Below are 18,300 nucleotides of genomic sequence, written 5' to 3' on the forward strand. Positions count from 1 at the left end.
AATGCGCTGACCACACTTGGCTGAATAACCCTCTGTACTTACGGTATATAAAACGGTGTGCACAAGCGTACGCTTTTTTGCGAGCTTTGTTTGGAAAGCCGAATCGCTTGTATGTATGCGCATTATGTGATAGAAATTATCGTATTTTTTATGAAAGAATATAGTTATTTTACTATTCAAAATCATACAGCTCTTCGATGCTTCTTGAAACACATCGGTTGAAGAGTTGTGGTACATAAATGGCGGAGAATAAAACATTCGTCAAGCCACTTCGAAATGTCTTTGTACACCTTTTCTTTCAATATGCTCCATAGTTGCCACTGGGACAAGGGGTCTGAGCTACTTTATCCCAAAACTCAGCCATGCTAAGAATGTCGTAATCGCCGGTGCGCCATTCCGCCGACTGCCCCAGCTCCATGTATCCGTATCGGGTGTCCGGAGAAAACGCAGTGCCTTCCAATTTCCTGTTCACATTGACACTTTTGTTAATAACATCATATTCTAAAAGCTTTTTATTGCATTCTTCTTTATGCTAACTAAAGTAGCCAAGTCATAAACGCGAAGGAAAAGAACTAAAGTTGAAAAACATACCCAGTGTACGCTACTTGGCGTAACACGCTTTGCAGACTTGTTTTTAATCGCGGATCGTATGTTTGGTTAGGGAGCAGCAACGCCGGGCCGAATAAGTAAGGCAGCTCCATCATATGGAAAGCGCCTGTGTGCAAGAGTTTCAGTTAACAATGTACATATGCAGGCTAAATACTTCTGTAAACGAGGACAAAATTACTAACCTAGACCTTGATAATGCGAATCATAAATGATGCGCAATAACTGCACGGAATTCCCAGCCAATTTCGCCGCGGAGTACAAGAGCGCCTCTTTCGCTGCCGGATAACCTTGCGTCGCCTCGCTGGCCAGCTATCGAAAAACGTTAACAGCTGATGCACCCACTGACAGAAGTTAGCTTACATGAAATAATTTCCATAATTTGTCTTCCCGTGCATCGGTTTCCGTAATGTTGTAATGCTGCATGACGGTGTCCGCGAGGGCATAATTGGGTACTGCACATAGTGGTCTCCCGCCTCTGGGAAGAAATTCCGTGGCGACAACCTGGCGAATGTCGTTTACGGTTAGTGGTTTGTCCGGGTTGAAAAGATCGGGATTTGAAGCTGGATATAAGAAATACAGAAGTACACAACTTGTTTTGATTGGTACAAAGTGTCTGTATTAGTAAAACTTTATACTTGCCAGAAAGAATGATTGACATATCTTCTCGGAGATAACTTGTGACGATGTGGGGAATTCTGGATGCCGATGCGTTCAACGCAGCCGACAGTGCTTGCAGCGGCGTTCCATGAATATGCTCGTTGTCCGTTACCAGAGCCCACGTCGAAGCAATGTAAGATAAAAGCTTGACATTTATGGAGCTTGACTTTTGTTCGGGTAGGTTTTCAACATGAGATATTACAGATACGGAGTTAAATATATTTTGTAACTATTATATTTTAAGGCACAACATAGCGCATTTTATTCTTCATCAAATATACGCATAAACTTGATGTTATGTTGGAGACAAAATTAGGTAAAACGCGCAACAAATTTTGCTTACTGGGCTGGGTGGCTGGACTGCCCGGGCAGCATGTGCCAGTCGCTGGAACGGCAGAGCTTTTAAACAGTTAACCAGGTTCGTTGTCGTGTCTATGGGGCATCCAGTTGCGCCACCCAAGCGCTGAGCGTTGTTCAACGGATCACGGATGTAGGCCCAGTCCATTAACATACTACCGCTGAGCATTACCACATTCTGGATCATATCTGCTTAAATAAGATAGTTACAAGCGCAGTTAGACTCGGACAAACCGTTTACCTCGCAGGATGGGGTCCAAGAGCATCACGGAGATAAAAGCTGCCCCGTCACTTTGTCCGACTAATGTCAGTGCATCTGGTCGTCCAGCGAATCTGCCAATGTTCTTGCGGATCCATGTCAGCGCTGTTATACTGTCACCAAGTCCGAAATTACACTTCGCGGCATCGTCGCCGGTACTTAAAAAAGCCTAAAGAGCAGACAAGAAACGGTACCGTAATTCGTAAATTTGGAATAACAAGATGTTCTCAGGGCAGATGATTGGTAACTGAGGGACGAAAAAACCGGTGAGAATGTAAAATGTGCTGGTATTAGTGAATAGTGAATATATACGTACAGTAGTACCAAATGCAGACAGCCGATAGTTGACGGTGACAATGACGGCACGAATGCCATCCGCCAATGTGGTTCCATAACTTCCATTGTATCGATCCTTACTTCCAACTGCAAACCAAAAGTTATTGTGTTTAAAAAATTAAGCTATTTATGCTTGTCTGGCAGCTGTGTGCAGATCAGCGAGTTCGAGCAACGGTAAAACGTGTAATACACTCCGTGTACCAGTACGACAGTCACAATCATCTGAACTGCCATTCATACAAGTATCCAAAATAAGACTGGACTGTTCAGCAAAAGCTAGTATAAGGCGCAACGGTTGTAATTTCTTCGATTTTTTGTGCCGGTGTGCAGTGATAAGCATGGTTACACTGTATGTGCGTAGCTCCTTAAATATTTGATGTTCATTGTACCTTGCAAAGCTCCGCCATGGAACCACACCAATACGGGAAAGGTCTCCTGCACATTGCGCAAAGTAGGCGGGGTGTAAATATCCAAATACAGGCAGTCTTCGTCTACAATTGTATCGTCAATTAAAGGAAATCCTGGCAAAAAGCCTTGTGGACAAGCGTGGCCTTGTTTTAAGCGAGACGAATTTCTTAAATAAGAGTACTCCGTGTTTTCCACTGATGCCTGCAAACGTAACTCATGTGTACTGTACAGTGCAGGCAGACATTGACGTGACCGTTTATGTAGGCGATAAAATTGATAAAAACCCAAAACTCTCAGAATGTTTTGAAATACCAACAAAATGCGCTATGCTTACTTCGAAGCGTTTGCTGATGCCGTAGCGGATCCCATAGTAGACATATCCAACCGTTCCTGGATAGCTTTCGGACGCATAACTTTCACCAGTGAGCGGCGTGTTGTCTGGAAAAATGGCAGTTCCCGGTTCACCGTTAGTGTCTTTCAGAATCAGAAAAACTGAGAGTATTAAAGGGAAAATATTCGCCAAGATAATCGGCATGCTTGTAGGTGTAGGTAACGTGTGATCTACCAATTCGCTAGCGATACCGCTAAAATCGTTGGAAGCATGATTATTTAAATACGCAAAGAAGTAAATTTCCACGCAATGAGTAGTTTTGTTCGTACGACCTTTTTACATAATTATTATTGTTCGTTCTGTGCGGAACAGACGGTCAGGTAAAACTTTGCTGATGAAAACTGCTGTGGTGGCCTTGTGAGAACGCTTTAATCCTGCCGGTTTTCTCAGCAATCAATCACTAGTACATGTATTTGCTACATTTAATGCACTAAGACAAGCAATCAGCTTTCGTTGGCCAACTTTATTAGTACACGTATAATTCGATGCATAAAAAACCATTTGCGAGCACAGAATCGAACATAAAATTTATCCCTGTCAGCGCATATTTACACATTAATCAAGGTGAACTTCTGATTGTCACTAAATTTCTTATCCTATTTTTTCCTCATGGGCCGTCAGCAGAACACTTGTAAGTTGACCCCTGGTTCGACGCGCGTTGGCTTGCATCCCGGAAAAATAAATAACAACAGGTATCAAATATTGCAATAAGAAGCAAATTTCCACAACACGAAACAGTAAAAAAGGCTTACCCATTGTTTTGCCTGCAAATCAATCTGATACGGTATGTGAAGCGCTGATTAGAGCCGTCGTTGTATTGATAAAACACGATGTGCCGCTTGGTCGGATCGTTGACATCGAAAACGTCAAATACGATGTTGGTGTAATCGCAGCGGACGAAGAATGGCCGGTTAGGATCGAAACCCATGTTCCAATAAAGGGTAAAAAATCTAAAAAAGGCTTCTGCAAATACAACCCGACCTCTTAGAATTGGCACAAAATATGTATTTGTACGCACAAAAAGGGATAATTGAATTCTGTTGTTTTTACGCATTAAATGTGTGAGCTCACGTGTTTCTCGTACCCCTTTGAACGGGTACTCGTATGCATAGAATCTTTTACACAAATTTTTTTGGCAAAAGAGTATAGTCCTTCGTCGCGAGTACAGACTGTATGTCGCGATAATTAGTCTGCTTGTTGATTTGTTTGCTTAATTCCTGTGTGAAGGTTAACATTCCATTTAAAGCATTCGCATAAACGCTGCGCTAAGTTGCAGATGTTAAGGCAGTGGACAAGGGATGGATTTTAATATCTTAGTTATGTGATATTCTGATAGCATGTCGTGCAGCTAAATAATCGCTGTCAAAACCGCATCAGCACAGTATTGCTCATCGTGGATGCGCAGATTACAAATTTATGATTGTGGTACGTTCTATTTAAGCGGCGAATGCCGGAGATAGCACATATTTGATCAAAGACATAGCTTTCTTTACTCAGTGTAAATACGCAGTAAGAATTTCAGGAAGTGTATAAAAGCGAGTCGAAGTTATCACAAACTGTTAATTCGCTATTTTGTAAGACGTAAGCATGCTTCACATGGCCCTTTGTGAGAGCCTGAGAGGAGTGTACTCGTAATAGAGGGTGTTATCCCAAAAGGCGTTTGAAACACCAAGTCAAACACTATCGAATTTACTGTGTCAGCACTCGTGCATGTACTCGTACAAAATGATACAAATCCCAAACGCAAAGAAACATTTGACACAGATTTTGCCTTAAAATTACGCTTTAACAGGCAGTTATTTAAACGCTCCCGGACACGGCTGATTGGCTATGTCCTGCCAATAATTCAGCATTCCCGCAAGGTCATACGTGCTGGCTGACCACTGTCCATCCAGGCCCAACTCGTTAACTCCGTAAGCGCTGTTGCTCTGCAGGAAAGCGGGGCCGTCCATTCGTCTAAAAGAGACAGCAAACGACGGCATCATAAAACTGAATTATCTTGCCGATTAATTTCCATTACGAGTACAGTTTGTAGTTTTTATAACCGAAGTATTACCCTTTGTGCGCCACTTGGCTGAGCATGCTCCGATAGCTGACTGTCAGGCGAGGATCATATTTTTCACCGGGGAAGAGCTGCCATTGTCCGAAAATGTAGGCTAGCTCCATTGCGTGAAACGCCCCTAAATCAAATACCTTAGTTAGGCTTAGTTAGTAATCAACGTATGTAGCGACTGTACAAGCTTGTCCGGTAATTTCTGTCGTAAAGGTACAGAATACAGATAGCACATATTTAGCGCGGAATTTGCGCTATAGCGATTGCCACTACACTACGTTTGGCGTAACACGCAAATTTGTGTACTGTACTGACACCCTGCACTCGGAGAAAGTTTTAGCTGTGCAGCCACGCGTGCGTTGTACGACTGCGTTCACTGCTCACATACACGGCTTGCAACTGCATGCAGACTGCTGGCTATTGGCCGAACGCAATCGGCTTTAAATCCACCTGTCTACAGTACCGTGCTGCTCATACTGTACAAAATTTCTCCAAGTGCAGGGTGTCAGTACAGTATCTCGCTGTTTTGAACCGGCAGAAATTACCGGGCAAGCTTGTATATCCACCAACACAATGTCACATGCTCTAGATGCGTCGTGTCATGTTCACTTGAAAATTGTTTTAATTAATAATTCACAGGTTGCCTAATAAAGTTAATAAGTACGGTAGCAGGTTGTTCAGCAGACGAAATTTATTATTTGCAGCGCCGTATTAGTTTCCATTGTAACGTACCCCATCCTTTGTAGTGCGAATCATATATTGTTCGAATCAGCTGTACTGATGGTCCTGATGGCCAGGCGTGTTTGGCGTACATCAACGCTTCCTTAGCTGCTGGGTAACCTTGTATAGCATCGGAAGCCGGCTGCAACGAAATTCATTCCAGAACTCTTAGAGCACAAATTAGTTGTCAGAATTGTAGTTCGTAGCGCACACGATAAAACTTGTCTGAAAAGGGCTTCCTCCTGTCGTGTTCCGACATATTATAGTGTTGTATAACACGATCGCCCAAGTGTGTGTCGGGTATTGGGCAAAGCGGTCGTGCGTCACGTGGCAGTAAATATTTGGTGATAACATTACGAATGGCACGGAAGGTCAGTGGAGCTGAATTAAGCACGTCCGGTACCACCGTACCGACACTGAAGAACAGTAATTAAAACGCCATACTTATATATTTACTTACTCTAGAATCAATTTATTAATGGATTTACTTTAATACCAAAAACAAAAAATATTTAGAAACGTTCTATCTGTACTGTATTTTTTATTCGATAATGAGTAAGATGATCGTATTAATACATATTTGTTACTGAACGCAGATAACTGTTTTGATCTACTGTCTTATAGGCGTCGTAAAGTGTACCTAACTACAAAGTCAAAAGACTACAAGACTTACAAGTTAATGTTAAAGAGGCATCTTCGCGCAGATAACTGGTGATAATATTTGGGACCGGTGTATCCACTATCCAGCGTCTGTTGGAGCGCACGCAGCGGCAAGTCTTGGATGTTATCGTGGTCAACCACAAAACCGAAAGCCGCATTAACCTACAACAAGTTTTCTCAAACAACGAGCGCATGTATATTAATTCAGCCTTACCGGTATCTGGACAATCGTCAGCTGAGCCTTCTGGAACTGATTCTGTGGTAGCGCTTTCAGGCAGCTGACCATTCCAGTGGATGTATCTGTGGGACCTCCCGCAGCCGTAGCGACCTTCTTCGCGTTGGTCATCGGATCACGAATGTAGGCCACCGTCGGATCCACCAGCACGCTGCCGCTGAATGCTACAGTTGCGTACGTCATGCTTGCAACGTGAACGTCGTGCTGCATACGTCATGTCAGCTTACCGTCGTTGTCCTTGACAATCAAAATTAGTTCTGGTAATAATTATTGCAACATATGTCATCAACATACCTTGCGGTCTGCAGATACATAAGTATCGGTCTAACATTGCATAAATACAGCCTTGTTTTCAGTATAAAACAAAATTAGCGCTTTTGAAATCACCAGGAAGTAATATTGACCCTGTAAAATGTACCGCGAATAGCAGGATCGAGCAGAACCGTCGACACTAAGGCACCGCCACGACTTTGTCCGAACAGCGAAAAGGCGCTTGTGTTGCCGCCGAACTTATCGATATACTTTTGGGCAAATTTTATAGCCGTTTTACAATCACCGATTCCATAGTCGCCTTTGGCAGAGTCGTCCCCGGTGCTCAGAAACCCTGATACGTAGGTTGGATAAGCCGCACCAACATACTGCACAGTTGCAACATTTGTTTTAGGTACCGTACGCAGCCAACCGGTAATTAATGGTGACAATAATTGCACCAATGTCGTCGGCTAATGATGTTGAATTATATTGATCCTTAGTGCCAACTGTAAAGCGGAATCTAAATAAATGAAATAATAATTTTCATTTTAAAACAAACAAACCTTGGAATCCTCCACCATGAATCCACAACATTACGGGAAACGTCCCTGTTGAACTGGAAGCTCGTGGTGGAACATAGACGTCCATGTACAAACAGTCTTCATCAAAAACTTTATCAGTTACTGGCGGCAATCCCTCGAGAAATCCTTGCGGACAAACATTTCCTTGCACGGGTCGTGCAGCATTTTTCAAGTAAAGAAAATCCGTATTTTCAACCGAGGCCTGCTCAGTAAACCGAAAAGCCGATACATAAAATTAAAATGTTTTATCATTAAAATTTGAGTCCAAAGATCAACTGATTCTTAAATTGTTGACGAAAAATCTGACTGTAAAATTCAGAAACTGGAGTCAGTGTTGTGCGTCAGTAGGCGAAGCCAAAAACCGGAAGGCGAAAGTATAATAATGAATTTTATACCTCAAAGCGTTTGCTGGTTCCATAGCGAATGCCGTAATACGCATAGCCGTCGTTACCGGGATACTTGTCGGATGCAAACGGCTCGCCCGTAAGCTGTACGTCATCGCGCAAGTTAACCACGCCATCAGCTGCCAGACTCATTATGATGTTAAGTAAGATTATGCAAATCGAGTTCAGTGCCGTAAACAATAAGTAATAAGTTTTGGCCATTTTCGCGATTTGGTTCAGATATTTTACGCCTGTAGCAAGCGCGTGAATCAATTGAGATTCGGCAAAGTAGATAGGTTCATGTCTAAGAGGCTTTCTCTGGAGAAATAAAAAAATCGAAATGTTTGGTACTGATTACATGAACGATGATAACTGGACTGTTAGTTCGTACTTCGTTTCGTTACAACCTTACGTTAGCCTTAAGCGCTACCGAAGCGCACAGCATTTACTGGGTTACAGTGGTTTTTTTCTTACCGAAGAATGTTCTTGTCTAATTTTATGTCATTTTCACTTTTAGATATTTTTCGCTAATCACTGTAGTGTCGTCCACTGCGAACCGTTGACAATTTTTCGACGAGCCGCTACGTCGTAGATACCGTATTACGTCCCTTCAATTAAATATTCTATTATCTTCAAAGGCAGAGACATGTCGCATAAATTACAATGAATGCCAAAACAGGTGCAATACGCTCACATTTCGTTTCATATAGGTCATAAACCAGACAGAGACTCAGGTAATAAACAAGAACCACCGTAGCTTCTGCAACTGTATTAAACCGATGGCAGGCGAGACATCACGTGAGCGATCGTAAAAATCCGTCATGAGTCTCACGAGACGTAATCGGTTTTGGCGCCAGTGCTTTTGCGCATACATCGCGAAACATCGCGTGTAGCCGGCAAAACAGTTAACATGTTAACGGTTAACGCATTAACATGTGAGCCGGGCTAGAATGTTAACGTTAACATTCCCGCCGGGCCCAAATGTTAACGACCAAAATCAAGCAAGCTATTCACTCAATCTCTGTAGCAAAATTATAATAATTATTATTGCAAATCACGAGTCATGGGCTAAAATCAAGTTCAAGCCACATTTACCTACAGTAAATTACACTTTAAGTCCCGTACGAGTTGGCTGCTCTTATGTCTTGTGATGGTTATAAGAATACTCACCTTGTTCGCGCAGTTGACCAGCCATTAACTAAAATTTAGCTCAATCACATTAAAGCCAGACTTAAACACCCGTAAGATTTGGCTGCTGATCTGATGTCCTGAATCCAGATAGTGCTAACAAATTTACACTATGGTAATAACTCCGGTGATTACGATTTAATCTAGGCTCCCTTTGATTGCAACATCGGTCTGTGCTTGTTTTCGCAGGGCATGGAGCCCAACTGTTTTAGCGCGTTTCCGGTTTGAAATTTTAATTTCTGTCCACAGCCTTCAGGGATTTGGCCTGGTACATGGTACCAAATTCGCGTACATACGCGAAAACTTATAGTTTCGCGCACCCCCAAACACATTAATTTTAGGTTTTGTTTTATGATGTTTTGTAGCCAGATTACATTTGTATAAACTGGCTTGAAAACCGTTTGTACGCGCAACATCCGGCTCGGGAATTAAAATTGTGAGAAAATTCCAAAAAGTTTTAATGCATTTTGATGTACCAAAAGTCTCGTTATCAGACGATCTTCTTCGAATTTTGCATATAAATGCACATATCCATTAAGGTCGTTTTTACACCGAACCAAATTTTGAAATTCATTTTCAAATTAAAAAAATGGTGCAACTCTGGTTGGGTGTAAAAACGATCTTCATTTGGTTGATAATGAGACTTTTGGTACACCTAAATGCATTTAAACTTTTTGGAGTTTTCTAACAGCCATAACTCGCGAAATCAAAATTTGCGTCCATAAACGGTTTTTACGCCTGTGTATAATATGTCTTCAGAATCTTAAAAAACAAAGGAAGTGTTTCAAAGTGCACGAAAGTTTAAGATTGTACACGAATTTAGTACCACGTACCGGGCCAAATCCCTTAATGGCGCCATAATACGTGCCGGCTGGAATGTTAGCGTCGTTATACTGTAACACGTGTCGGCTGAAATGTTAACGGAGTTATAGCATATGCCGGCTAGAATGTTAACGGCGTTAGAACATGTGCCGGCTCAAATGTTAACGGCGTTATAATATATGCCGGCTCAAATGTTAACGGCGTTATAACATATGCCGGCTCAAATGTTAACGGACCTGTAGCATGTGCCGGCTGGAATGTTAACGGAACGTAACAAATATATAGTCAAAGTAAAGGTTGCATTAAACCTTTTTTCTGTATGGTCAGCGCCGGTACCCTGCATTCTGCACCACTAACGCGCGTGCCGGATAGTGATGTTGACGTGTTAACTACTGTAATTTAATTTTTAAAGGGAAATTTTAAAGTGACAGGGCAAATTCAAGTTTTTAATGACGCTGTCCACCATAGGCAGGCTGAATAAAGCAGCTAAATTCAGTTTTGATCCGTCCCATTCCTCTAATATTCCGAGATTATTATTCTTTAATAACTGCATCTTTAAAAATACCATACTGTACCCGCGCAATGAGAATGCACTGCAGAATGTGGTATACCGAATTCGCCAGACGAAATTGCAGGCTCAACATGAAGGCATTAACAAAAGAACGGGGCTTAATTGGGTTATTCACATTAACATAGGTTAAAAGCAAAATTACGCAGTTCATCATTTCAACACATAATACACTTCGTCCAGTCTCTTAACAAAATGAAAGCGTTAACAGGCGAGTAGGTGTAATGTTAACGGCGTTAACAAGCGTGCCGGGCTAGAATGTTAATGGAGCTAACACGCGCTGGCTGTATACGTCAACAATTCTTACGAGAATACCGGACGCTTAAAACGATGGGTATTTAACATGAGGTTTCCAACGATTCGGTCATTTTGCGGTAACTCGCATGACGCGGCCAGTAGACGGTTTTGAGTTGTGTTAACTTAAAGATATATCAGAAAAATATTACAATACAAGTATCGGTCGCGCTAGCGCGCGACCAGCTGTGTTTGAGGTATTGAACAATGAAAAAATATGTACAAAATATACTTCGTACAGCAATAAAAAAAACTTTGTTTCAAATATAACAAGAAATGTTTCAAATATAACACCCCACCGAGGCCAGCTACGAAAGTATCTTAAACATTAGAAATGCGGAAAGTTTTCAAGCTTTCCGGTTAAATTGGACCAGTTTTATGAAAGCTATGAAAATCTCCGTAATTTTTTTTTCATGGTTCTTTTTCACGGTTATAAAATGGATGGAGTGGGATCATTTACACGATGCCCATAAAAACAATTTTTCGGCGCAGAATTAATGGAATCTTGTGGGGAACAGTTAACGGTCGCCCCAAGCGACCTCGCAGGCTGTATCTTTAGCTACCAACTGTAAGATTTTTTCAGCCATCAGTCAAGCTCGTTAGTAATTACCAAAATAAAATAAATTCATATATATTAGATTTCGAGGTTAGTGAATGCCCAAGCTACCAGCAGTATCCCAGAGCCGCTATGTGAGTAAATACGGTAAACGGGCCACGGGCCGGCTTTTAGATATTTAGAAGGAAACCGTTATAGGCAACCCCTAAAACCCCCGTTTATTATAGGCAAAAATTTTGAGTTGATATTGTATTTAATAATTATTGCATATTATAACACAATAAAATATTATTTACATATTCTGACATTAGTTATTATCGTTTTGCACGGTTGCTATTAAAGTGAAAACTTCGGCGCCGAGGCCATCGGAAGCCATGAACACTGATATACGAGTAGTATTCGCATCACTGGAAAATGTTAGAGGATTCGAAGAATTATGGACATTTTCGTGTGATGGCAGAAGGAAACGCTGTGTAGCCTTTCCTTGAGCAAGTACAAAAAGATTTTTTAAGAATGTGGGCAGTGTGCACCATTGAGGAAACAAAAAAGGGATGCCCTGCTGTCGCCGATTGTCCACCCCCCAGCTGTACCGTAGCGAACAGGTCAATGTAGTATTTCCAGTTGTCCAGCTTTAGTTGTCGGGTCAAACCAGTGCGGTCCAATGGTGTGCTCCCACATTGTTGAACTGATCTCTGGAGCATCGCCCTCGAACACAGCACTCCTAAAGCCGCGGCGAAAGGGTTTTTGGCAGACGTTTTAAAAGCTGATAAAATCTCACGGTGCCTTAAACGGCCAGGAAGAAGCCAACCTTTCTAACACGAAAGATGACCTTCTGGTTACAGCAGAGACGCGGTACTAATTTGCTCTATATTGGCTGATTTGCTAAATCGTTTTATTATCGGCTGGAAGCCTGATGTATTATCGTTTATATCATCGGAATGAAGGCGTTATTATTTATTATCTGAGAACATCTATCGTATACAATATTCATTTAAAAAGGGTGCCTGTAATAAACGGGGTGCAAAAAGGGGTGCCTAAAAGGGCACCCTATTTACAATTACATATAAATTAGACAATTAAGACCGTGAGATATTGAGGTACTTAGACATTTCTAGACGTTCTGAAAATTTCGAAATTCTGGAGGCTCAGAAAAATAGGGGTTACGGCCCCGCTGCGCGGGGCCGAGTCGAAATATTTAGAAATATTTAAAAATTCTAGAAATGTCAAAGCTTTGGAGCCGACTTTAAAAAAATTTAGTTATTTTGGGGTACGAACATGTATTTAAAAACATCTTAAAGGTTTCAAGAATTTAAAAAAAAATTACAATTTTGATGGAATTGACAATTTAAGTAACTACACAGATCTGTAGTTTAGGTTGCTAGGCGGCCAAACATGTTTTTGCTTATTCGAGACGTTTCCAGAATTTATTGGAAATATCTATCCGGCAGTCCAATTTAAACCGCTTGTTAACACCGTTAACATATGAGCTGGCACATGATATAACGGTGTCTCATTTGGGGAACCGTTCATTTCGGAAACTGTTCATTTCGAAAAGATGTGCATATCGGACATATCAGAAATGTTTCCTTCGTTTTTCTTATACTATGCTAATGCTATTCTAATGATTCGGTTCCCTTAGGTTTTCTTAAGTTAACATTCACATTATTTCTTAGGATTCTTAGGTTCTCTTTCGTTTTTAATTTTCTAATGTTATTCCTGTTTTTTTAGGTTTTTTAAACATTAGGTTTTCTTAAAATTTCTTAGGTTTCTTAGGTTTGTTTTTGTTATTCTTAGGTTTTATTAAGTTTTTTGGGTTTTGATAATGTTTTTAAGCTTTCTTATTTTTGTTATTTGTTTCTCAGGTTTCTTTGATTTGTATGTTTTCTTACGTTTTTACTAGTTTTTTATGGTATTACTAGTTTTCTTCTGTTTTCTTGGCGGCTTCGGAAATGCTGGCTTTCCGAAATGAATGGTTTTCGAAATGAACGTTTTCCGAAATGAATGGTTTCCGAACTGAGAGGGTGCCGTTATAACGCCGTTAACATTACAGCCGGCACGCGTTATAACGCCGTTAACATTTGAGCCGGCAAATGTTATAACGCCGTTAACATTTGAGCCGGCACATGTTATAACGCCGTTAACATTTCAGCCGGCACATGCTATAATGCCGTTAACATTTCAAGCCCCTGTACGCTCACGCTGTTGATTTAGTGTCGAAAAAAAGAAATGTTTACTGCTGTACACAAATCTCTTCACGGCACATGTGGTCGGCATCCTACAAACCCAAGTAGGTACTCGTAGTCGGAATCCATATTTTTAAAACGTTAACATCTTCGCTCGACATCTACGAATGTTTATTACCGCAATGTTGACTACAGCCTATCGAAGGGGTAAATTATTAAATGCTCGTATATTGTAAAAATCATAACAAAACTCGTATATTGTAAACAAATGCTCGTATATTGTAAACGAAATTCATAACAAAACTTTAAATAGCGTACCGGCTTTGTATTACATTACATTTTTTTGTACGAGGCCAGTCAATCTAAATGACCGTGACATATTCATAGCCGCAGCTCACCCATTGAGATTGCATGCTTAATCGCATAAAAGAGCAAGTTACGATTTAATTCGACAGCGATAATCGTAGGCATGCATATTCGACATGCATAATTTTTAAACAATGCGAGCATCCCCGCCGAGTACTTATGTTTTCAAACTCAGTGCAGATCGCAGACTAAATATACAGAATAAAGAAAATACAAATAACGAGTAGCCTTATACGTAGAAAGTATTAGCCTTAGCAGAAAATTAACGCGTCTTAATAATAATAAGCGTTTTATGCGTTTGTACAAGCGTTTAACGAGAGCGGTTTATGTTGATGATTTAGGGGAATCCGATTACCGTACAGTTATAGCGTGAATATCCCAGCCCGGCTCGCCTGTTAACTGCGTTAACAAAAAGCTTTACTTCCTTTAAAATTGCTTTTCCTTGTTTAACAAACAGCAAGCGCAAAAGAAGTCCACTTTTTGAAATTAAAACCTTTGTTTTAAATGTGACTATAACACGACCGCTTCATGAAAAACTGCAAAATTAATGTCTCAAATTTTTAAATAACGTGCTCTTGAAAATAACATAAATTTTCGTCAGCAATTTTAAAGAATTATGTATTAAGGCGCAGTTAAATTTATAGTTTACGTTTTTCTCCAACTATTGCTATTACAGCTATTGCTATTATTACTGCGTACAGTTTTACTGTACATTACGGTGCCGCACCGAATTTTGCTACTTTAATTTACACGAACAAGATCAGTATTGTCACTGCTTAAGAACAGGCAATTCGTACAGGACTTCAGACCGGGTCTAAATGTGATTTGAACTTGATTTTAGTCCATGATTCGTGAACTGCGATTATTTTGCTGCGGAGATTGAGTGAACAGCTTGCATGATTTTGGTCGTTAACATTTGGGCCCGGCGGGAATGTCAACGTTAACATTCTAGCCCGGCTCACATGTTAATGCGTTAACTGTTAACATGTTAACTGTTTTGCCGGCTACAATCGCGGAACGGCAGATGGTGCTAATGCCGCTACAGTCTGGTAACAAGCCCGTTTGAAAAACAATGGCCACTGACCACTACAGCCGTGAAAACCGATAAACACTGGCTTGAAAAAATTTACCTATACTTGCTTACTTAGCGATACCGCTAAAATCGTTGAAAGCATAATTATGATTATTTATTTATCCACTCAAAGGAGAATATTTCAGCGCATTGGGTACTGTTGCCCGTACGTTCATTTTACGTGACTGTTATTGTTCGGTGCAGCAACTTCATACCGTCAGGCGATCTTCGGTGCCCAAATCATGTTTCACTGTCCGGCATGATTGCCCTTTTATTAGCCTTTCAGTACGAGAATTCGCAGTTGTGTACGGAACGGACGGTCGGATAAGATTTTACTAATGAAAATGGTTGCGGTGGTTTTGTGGGAATGCTTTAATCTTGCCGGTCTTCCCAGCAATCAATCACCACTACATGTACTGGCACAGGCAAACATACAGATTTCGTTGTCCAGCTTGGGCTGCTTCGTTAGTACACGTATAATCCGCCACATAAAAAGATGATTAATTTTAAAAGCACATGCAGAGACGCACATCACAAACTTTTTTTTCTCAACACAACGCCGCCTTACACATTAACCAAGGTAAACTTCTGACTGTCATCTCTTTTTCTCTTTTGTCCCACATGGGCTGTGAGCAGCGAGCTGACCCCTGGTTCCATACAGCTGCCACGATGATCGGGATGACGTGGCTCGATCACCAGGTCATCGCCGCATTCTGACTTGATACGTCCACTTTCTTTGATTCTCCAACGCTGATTCGGCCCACCATTTGGACTGTACGTTGTAATACGCATTTCACAGCCCGGGTGGCGGTCAACATCCAGCACTAGTCTGTAGAATATATTAAGTCAGCATAGTCAACACCATTTTCACTGTCTGGTTAATTAAATTTTACCACGTTAGCTTTTCATCCCGGATAAAAATATAACAACAGGTATAACTAATGCAATAAGAAACAAATTTTAACAACATAAAATATCTTCTAAGGGGCATAAATTGAATACTACATATCAACAACTAGATGGCTGCAGAACAGTAATTTATAAATAAGCTTACCCATTTTTTTGGCTGTAAATAAATCCATTACGGTATGTGAAGCGTTGGTTAGGGCCACCGTTATATTGGTAGAACACGATCTGCTGCTTATTCTGATCGCTGCCGTTGAAAACATCTAAAACGGTGTTGGTGTGATCGTGTCGAATAATGAATGGACGGTCCGGATCAAAACCCATTTTCCAAAAATTTTCCCAAAAAGGATACGAAATAGCTACAGACAGAAAACACGTTGGTGAACTGGCTTAGAATAAGCACTACTGGTAAGCCGAACAGAAAACTTGAGCTCTGTTTATATTCCTCGCCAAATGAAAGATTTTGCAGACACGTGTTTCCGTCCCTATTGAACGTTTATATATAGAACTCTTAAGCGGAAATTTTATCGACAACTGAACATAGTTCTTTGTCAAGAATACAGCTGCGATAGTTAGTTTGCTTGTTTACTTGATTGCTTGTTGAATTCATATGCGGGGTTCAAGATTGCATTCGAGGCATCTGCACTAACGCTATGCCAAATGGCAAATGCTAAAACAATGGACAAGGGATGTGATTTGATGCTTTAATTCTGATAGCATGTTGTGTACAAGTATAATAGTCCTGTTAAAGCGCATCCAGCACAGTAATTGCTCACCGTGAATGTGCTGATTACAAAGTTATGATTGTGGTGCATTTCTTAAAAGCGGTGAACTTAGCAGATAACGCGTACTTACAGATACCTAGTCAATAATAGTAATTAATAACACACATGTTGGGAAATAAAATTTTATAGTATGTATCTGTTATGGACTTGCAAACTTGCGCATCCTGCATTCGTACTGTTTGCGCGGGTTTAAAATTACTAGTATAAGGTCTCATACGCCCTTAGGGCAAGCGGGCGGCGGTTCTTAATTTTGAGTGTATCAGGCAGCGAATGTGTGAAGTAAAGTCTTATAAACACGTAAGCGCAGAAGCTGCAGAATTAACCTTGGAAACTGATTTATTCTATATAAATCTAAGGGGAGTGCACTGCACATTTTACTATTAATACGTTTTACTCCAAGAAACTTTCGCTTTCGCGTACTCCCACATACTTTTTTACATTCTTTTATGACATTTTCTCGAATTGAATATACCCACAAGAAAGCTGCTGGTGGACGCATCATTCAATTGGAGAATTATAGGCCATAAAATTTTAATAAGTTTTTAAGTAAACCCGTATATCAAAGGTCGCATTATAAAATATAAACTACCTTGTTCAAAAACTACATGTAAATGCGCATAAATATGTTCACCGTTTTTATACCGAACAACGGCGCATTTATTTTTCAGTTTTAAAATAATTTCCAGGAATTACAAAAATTGTTTTAAAGACTGGAAAAAGTAGCGATACTGTGTTTTTTGCAGAGTTCGCTTTCCACTGCATTCTTGGAAAGCAACAAGACACTGTTAAAAATAAAATCACAATATTATTATGCATTTTCGAAGAGAAAAGCCTTGTGGCAACCATTAAAAAATTAATCGAAAGTGGTGTTCGGGTTTACTGCTATTGTTACATTAGGAGAAGTACTTAACTTGAGAAATTAGAACTTATTCAGTTTGGAATCATATCTGAAACTAAAAACACAGCCTCGAAAATTTTCTGCGAATCCTGAAATTGATAATAATTCAGATACAGAATCGAAAAAATAATATAGAATTCAGATTTTGAATTGAAAATTGACTATTCACTTAACGATTCAGCAAAAACAAATTTTAAAAGTTATGAGATTAGAAACTTAAATTTGAAAAGCTTTGCGCGCAAATTTATTTATTATTTAATACTTTGGAACTCAGTTGTAAGTGAAAACGATTTAAAAGTAAATTCGGGAAATAATTAGGTGTTGAGAGCAATAAACGTTGAGAGCGTTGAGAGCAACAAGTTTGAGCGATAATAATAATATGCAATAATAACGTTAAGAGCCTTAATTTGAGAGCAATAATTTTGGTTAAAAGCAACATAATAATTTACTTCAAAATTAATAAGATGTAATATAATTATGGATTTCGAGTTAGAAAACTCTATTTTTAATTTTGGAATTTCTTGAAATTTCTTTTAATTGATTTCACATTGGTCGGTTACGTTAAATTTGAATTCTACATTTTACAGCGGCACACGAAATGTGTGAATCCAGTTTTTCTGTGTTGGGTTTCAAAAGCAGTTATCATTCTCTTCAAAAATAATTTTTTCAATATATGTTTATCTAAGGTATTCTAACGTTCGATATTCCTCCAATCAGAGACTTAGAAAATAGGAAATTTGGCATTTGAATATTTCCGTACC

At 40.1% G+C, this 18,300-nt stretch overlaps 3 protein-coding genes across 3 annotated transcripts; all 3 read right to left on the reverse strand.

Annotated features, from left to right (window-relative positions):
• Positions 1-185: 185 nt before the first annotated feature.
• LOC129598609 (uncharacterized) lies at positions 186-1,035 on the reverse strand. Its single transcript, XM_055496589.1, has 4 exons — positions 970-1,035; positions 792-918; positions 592-715; positions 186-464 (listed from the first exon to the last, which is right to left on the reverse strand). The coding sequence occupies exons 1-4, from the start codon at positions 1,030-1,032 to the stop codon at positions 299-301; spliced, it is 480 nt and encodes a 159-aa protein (XP_055352564.1). The 5' UTR covers positions 1,033-1,035; the 3' UTR covers positions 186-298.
• A 3,759-nt stretch (positions 1,036-4,794) lies between these two features.
• Positions 4,795-7,233, reverse strand: LOC129598603 (uncharacterized). The gene is made up of 7 exons (XM_055496584.1): positions 7,104-7,233; positions 6,665-6,922; positions 6,464-6,612; positions 6,002-6,206; positions 5,803-5,932; positions 5,074-5,197; positions 4,795-4,973 (listed from the first exon to the last, which is right to left on the reverse strand). Exons 2-7 carry the CDS (start codon positions 6,893-6,895, stop codon positions 4,814-4,816), a joined length of 999 nt encoding a protein of 332 aa, XP_055352559.1. The 5' UTR covers positions 6,896-6,922; positions 7,104-7,233; the 3' UTR covers positions 4,795-4,813.
• Positions 7,234-15,307: 8,074 nt separating this feature from the next.
• Positions 15,308-16,375, reverse strand: LOC129598579 (uncharacterized). The gene is made up of 2 exons (XM_055496556.1): positions 16,005-16,375; positions 15,308-15,779 (listed from the first exon to the last, which is right to left on the reverse strand). Exons 1-2 carry the CDS (start codon positions 16,178-16,180, stop codon positions 15,515-15,517), a joined length of 441 nt encoding a protein of 146 aa, XP_055352531.1. The 5' UTR covers positions 16,181-16,375; the 3' UTR covers positions 15,308-15,514.
• Positions 16,376-18,300: the final 1,925 nt, after the last annotated feature.

The sequence above is a fragment of the Paramacrobiotus metropolitanus genome, unplaced genomic scaffold, assembly GCF_019649055.1.
Source record: "Paramacrobiotus metropolitanus isolate TYO unplaced genomic scaffold, Prichtersi_v1.0 Parri_scaffold0000125, whole genome shotgun sequence".
NCBI lineage: Eukaryota > Metazoa > Tardigrada > Eutardigrada > Parachela > Macrobiotidae > Paramacrobiotus > Paramacrobiotus metropolitanus.

What these genes read in the sequence shown, in the direction of transcription:
- LOC129598579 (XM_055496556.1), bottom strand. Translation starts at nt 16,180, where the DNA reads ATGGGTTTTGATCCGGACCGTCCATTCATTATTCGACACGATCACACC. An exon ending in ATTTACAGCCAAAAAAATGG is followed by an intron (nt 15,780 to 16,004) that starts GTAAGCTTATTT and finishes TATATTCTACAG; the next exon opens with ACTAGTGCTGGATGTTGACC.
- LOC129598603 (XM_055496584.1), bottom strand. Translation starts at nt 6,895, where the DNA reads ATGCAGCACGACGTTCACGTTGCAAGCATGACGTACGCAACTGTAGCA. An exon ending in TGACGATTGTCCAGATACCG is followed by an intron (nt 6,613 to 6,664) that starts GTAAGGCTGAAT and finishes AACTTGTTGTAG; the next exon opens with GTTAATGCGGCTTTCGGTTT. An exon ending in TGCCTCTTTAACATTAACTT is followed by an intron (nt 6,207 to 6,463) that starts GTAAGTCTTGTA and finishes ACTGTTCTTCAG; the next exon opens with TGTCGGTACGGTGGTACCGG.
- LOC129598609 (XM_055496589.1), bottom strand. Translation starts at nt 1,032, where the DNA reads ATGCAGCATTACAACATTACGGAAACCGATGCACGGGAAGACAAATTA. An exon ending in AATTATGGAAATTATTTCAT is followed by an intron (nt 919 to 969) that starts GTAAGCTAACTT and finishes GTTTTTCGATAG; the next exon opens with CTGGCCAGCGAGGCGACGCA. An exon ending in TTCGCATTATCAAGGTCTAG is followed by an intron (nt 716 to 791) that starts GTTAGTAATTTT and finishes TCTTGCACACAG; the next exon opens with GCGCTTTCCATATGATGGAG.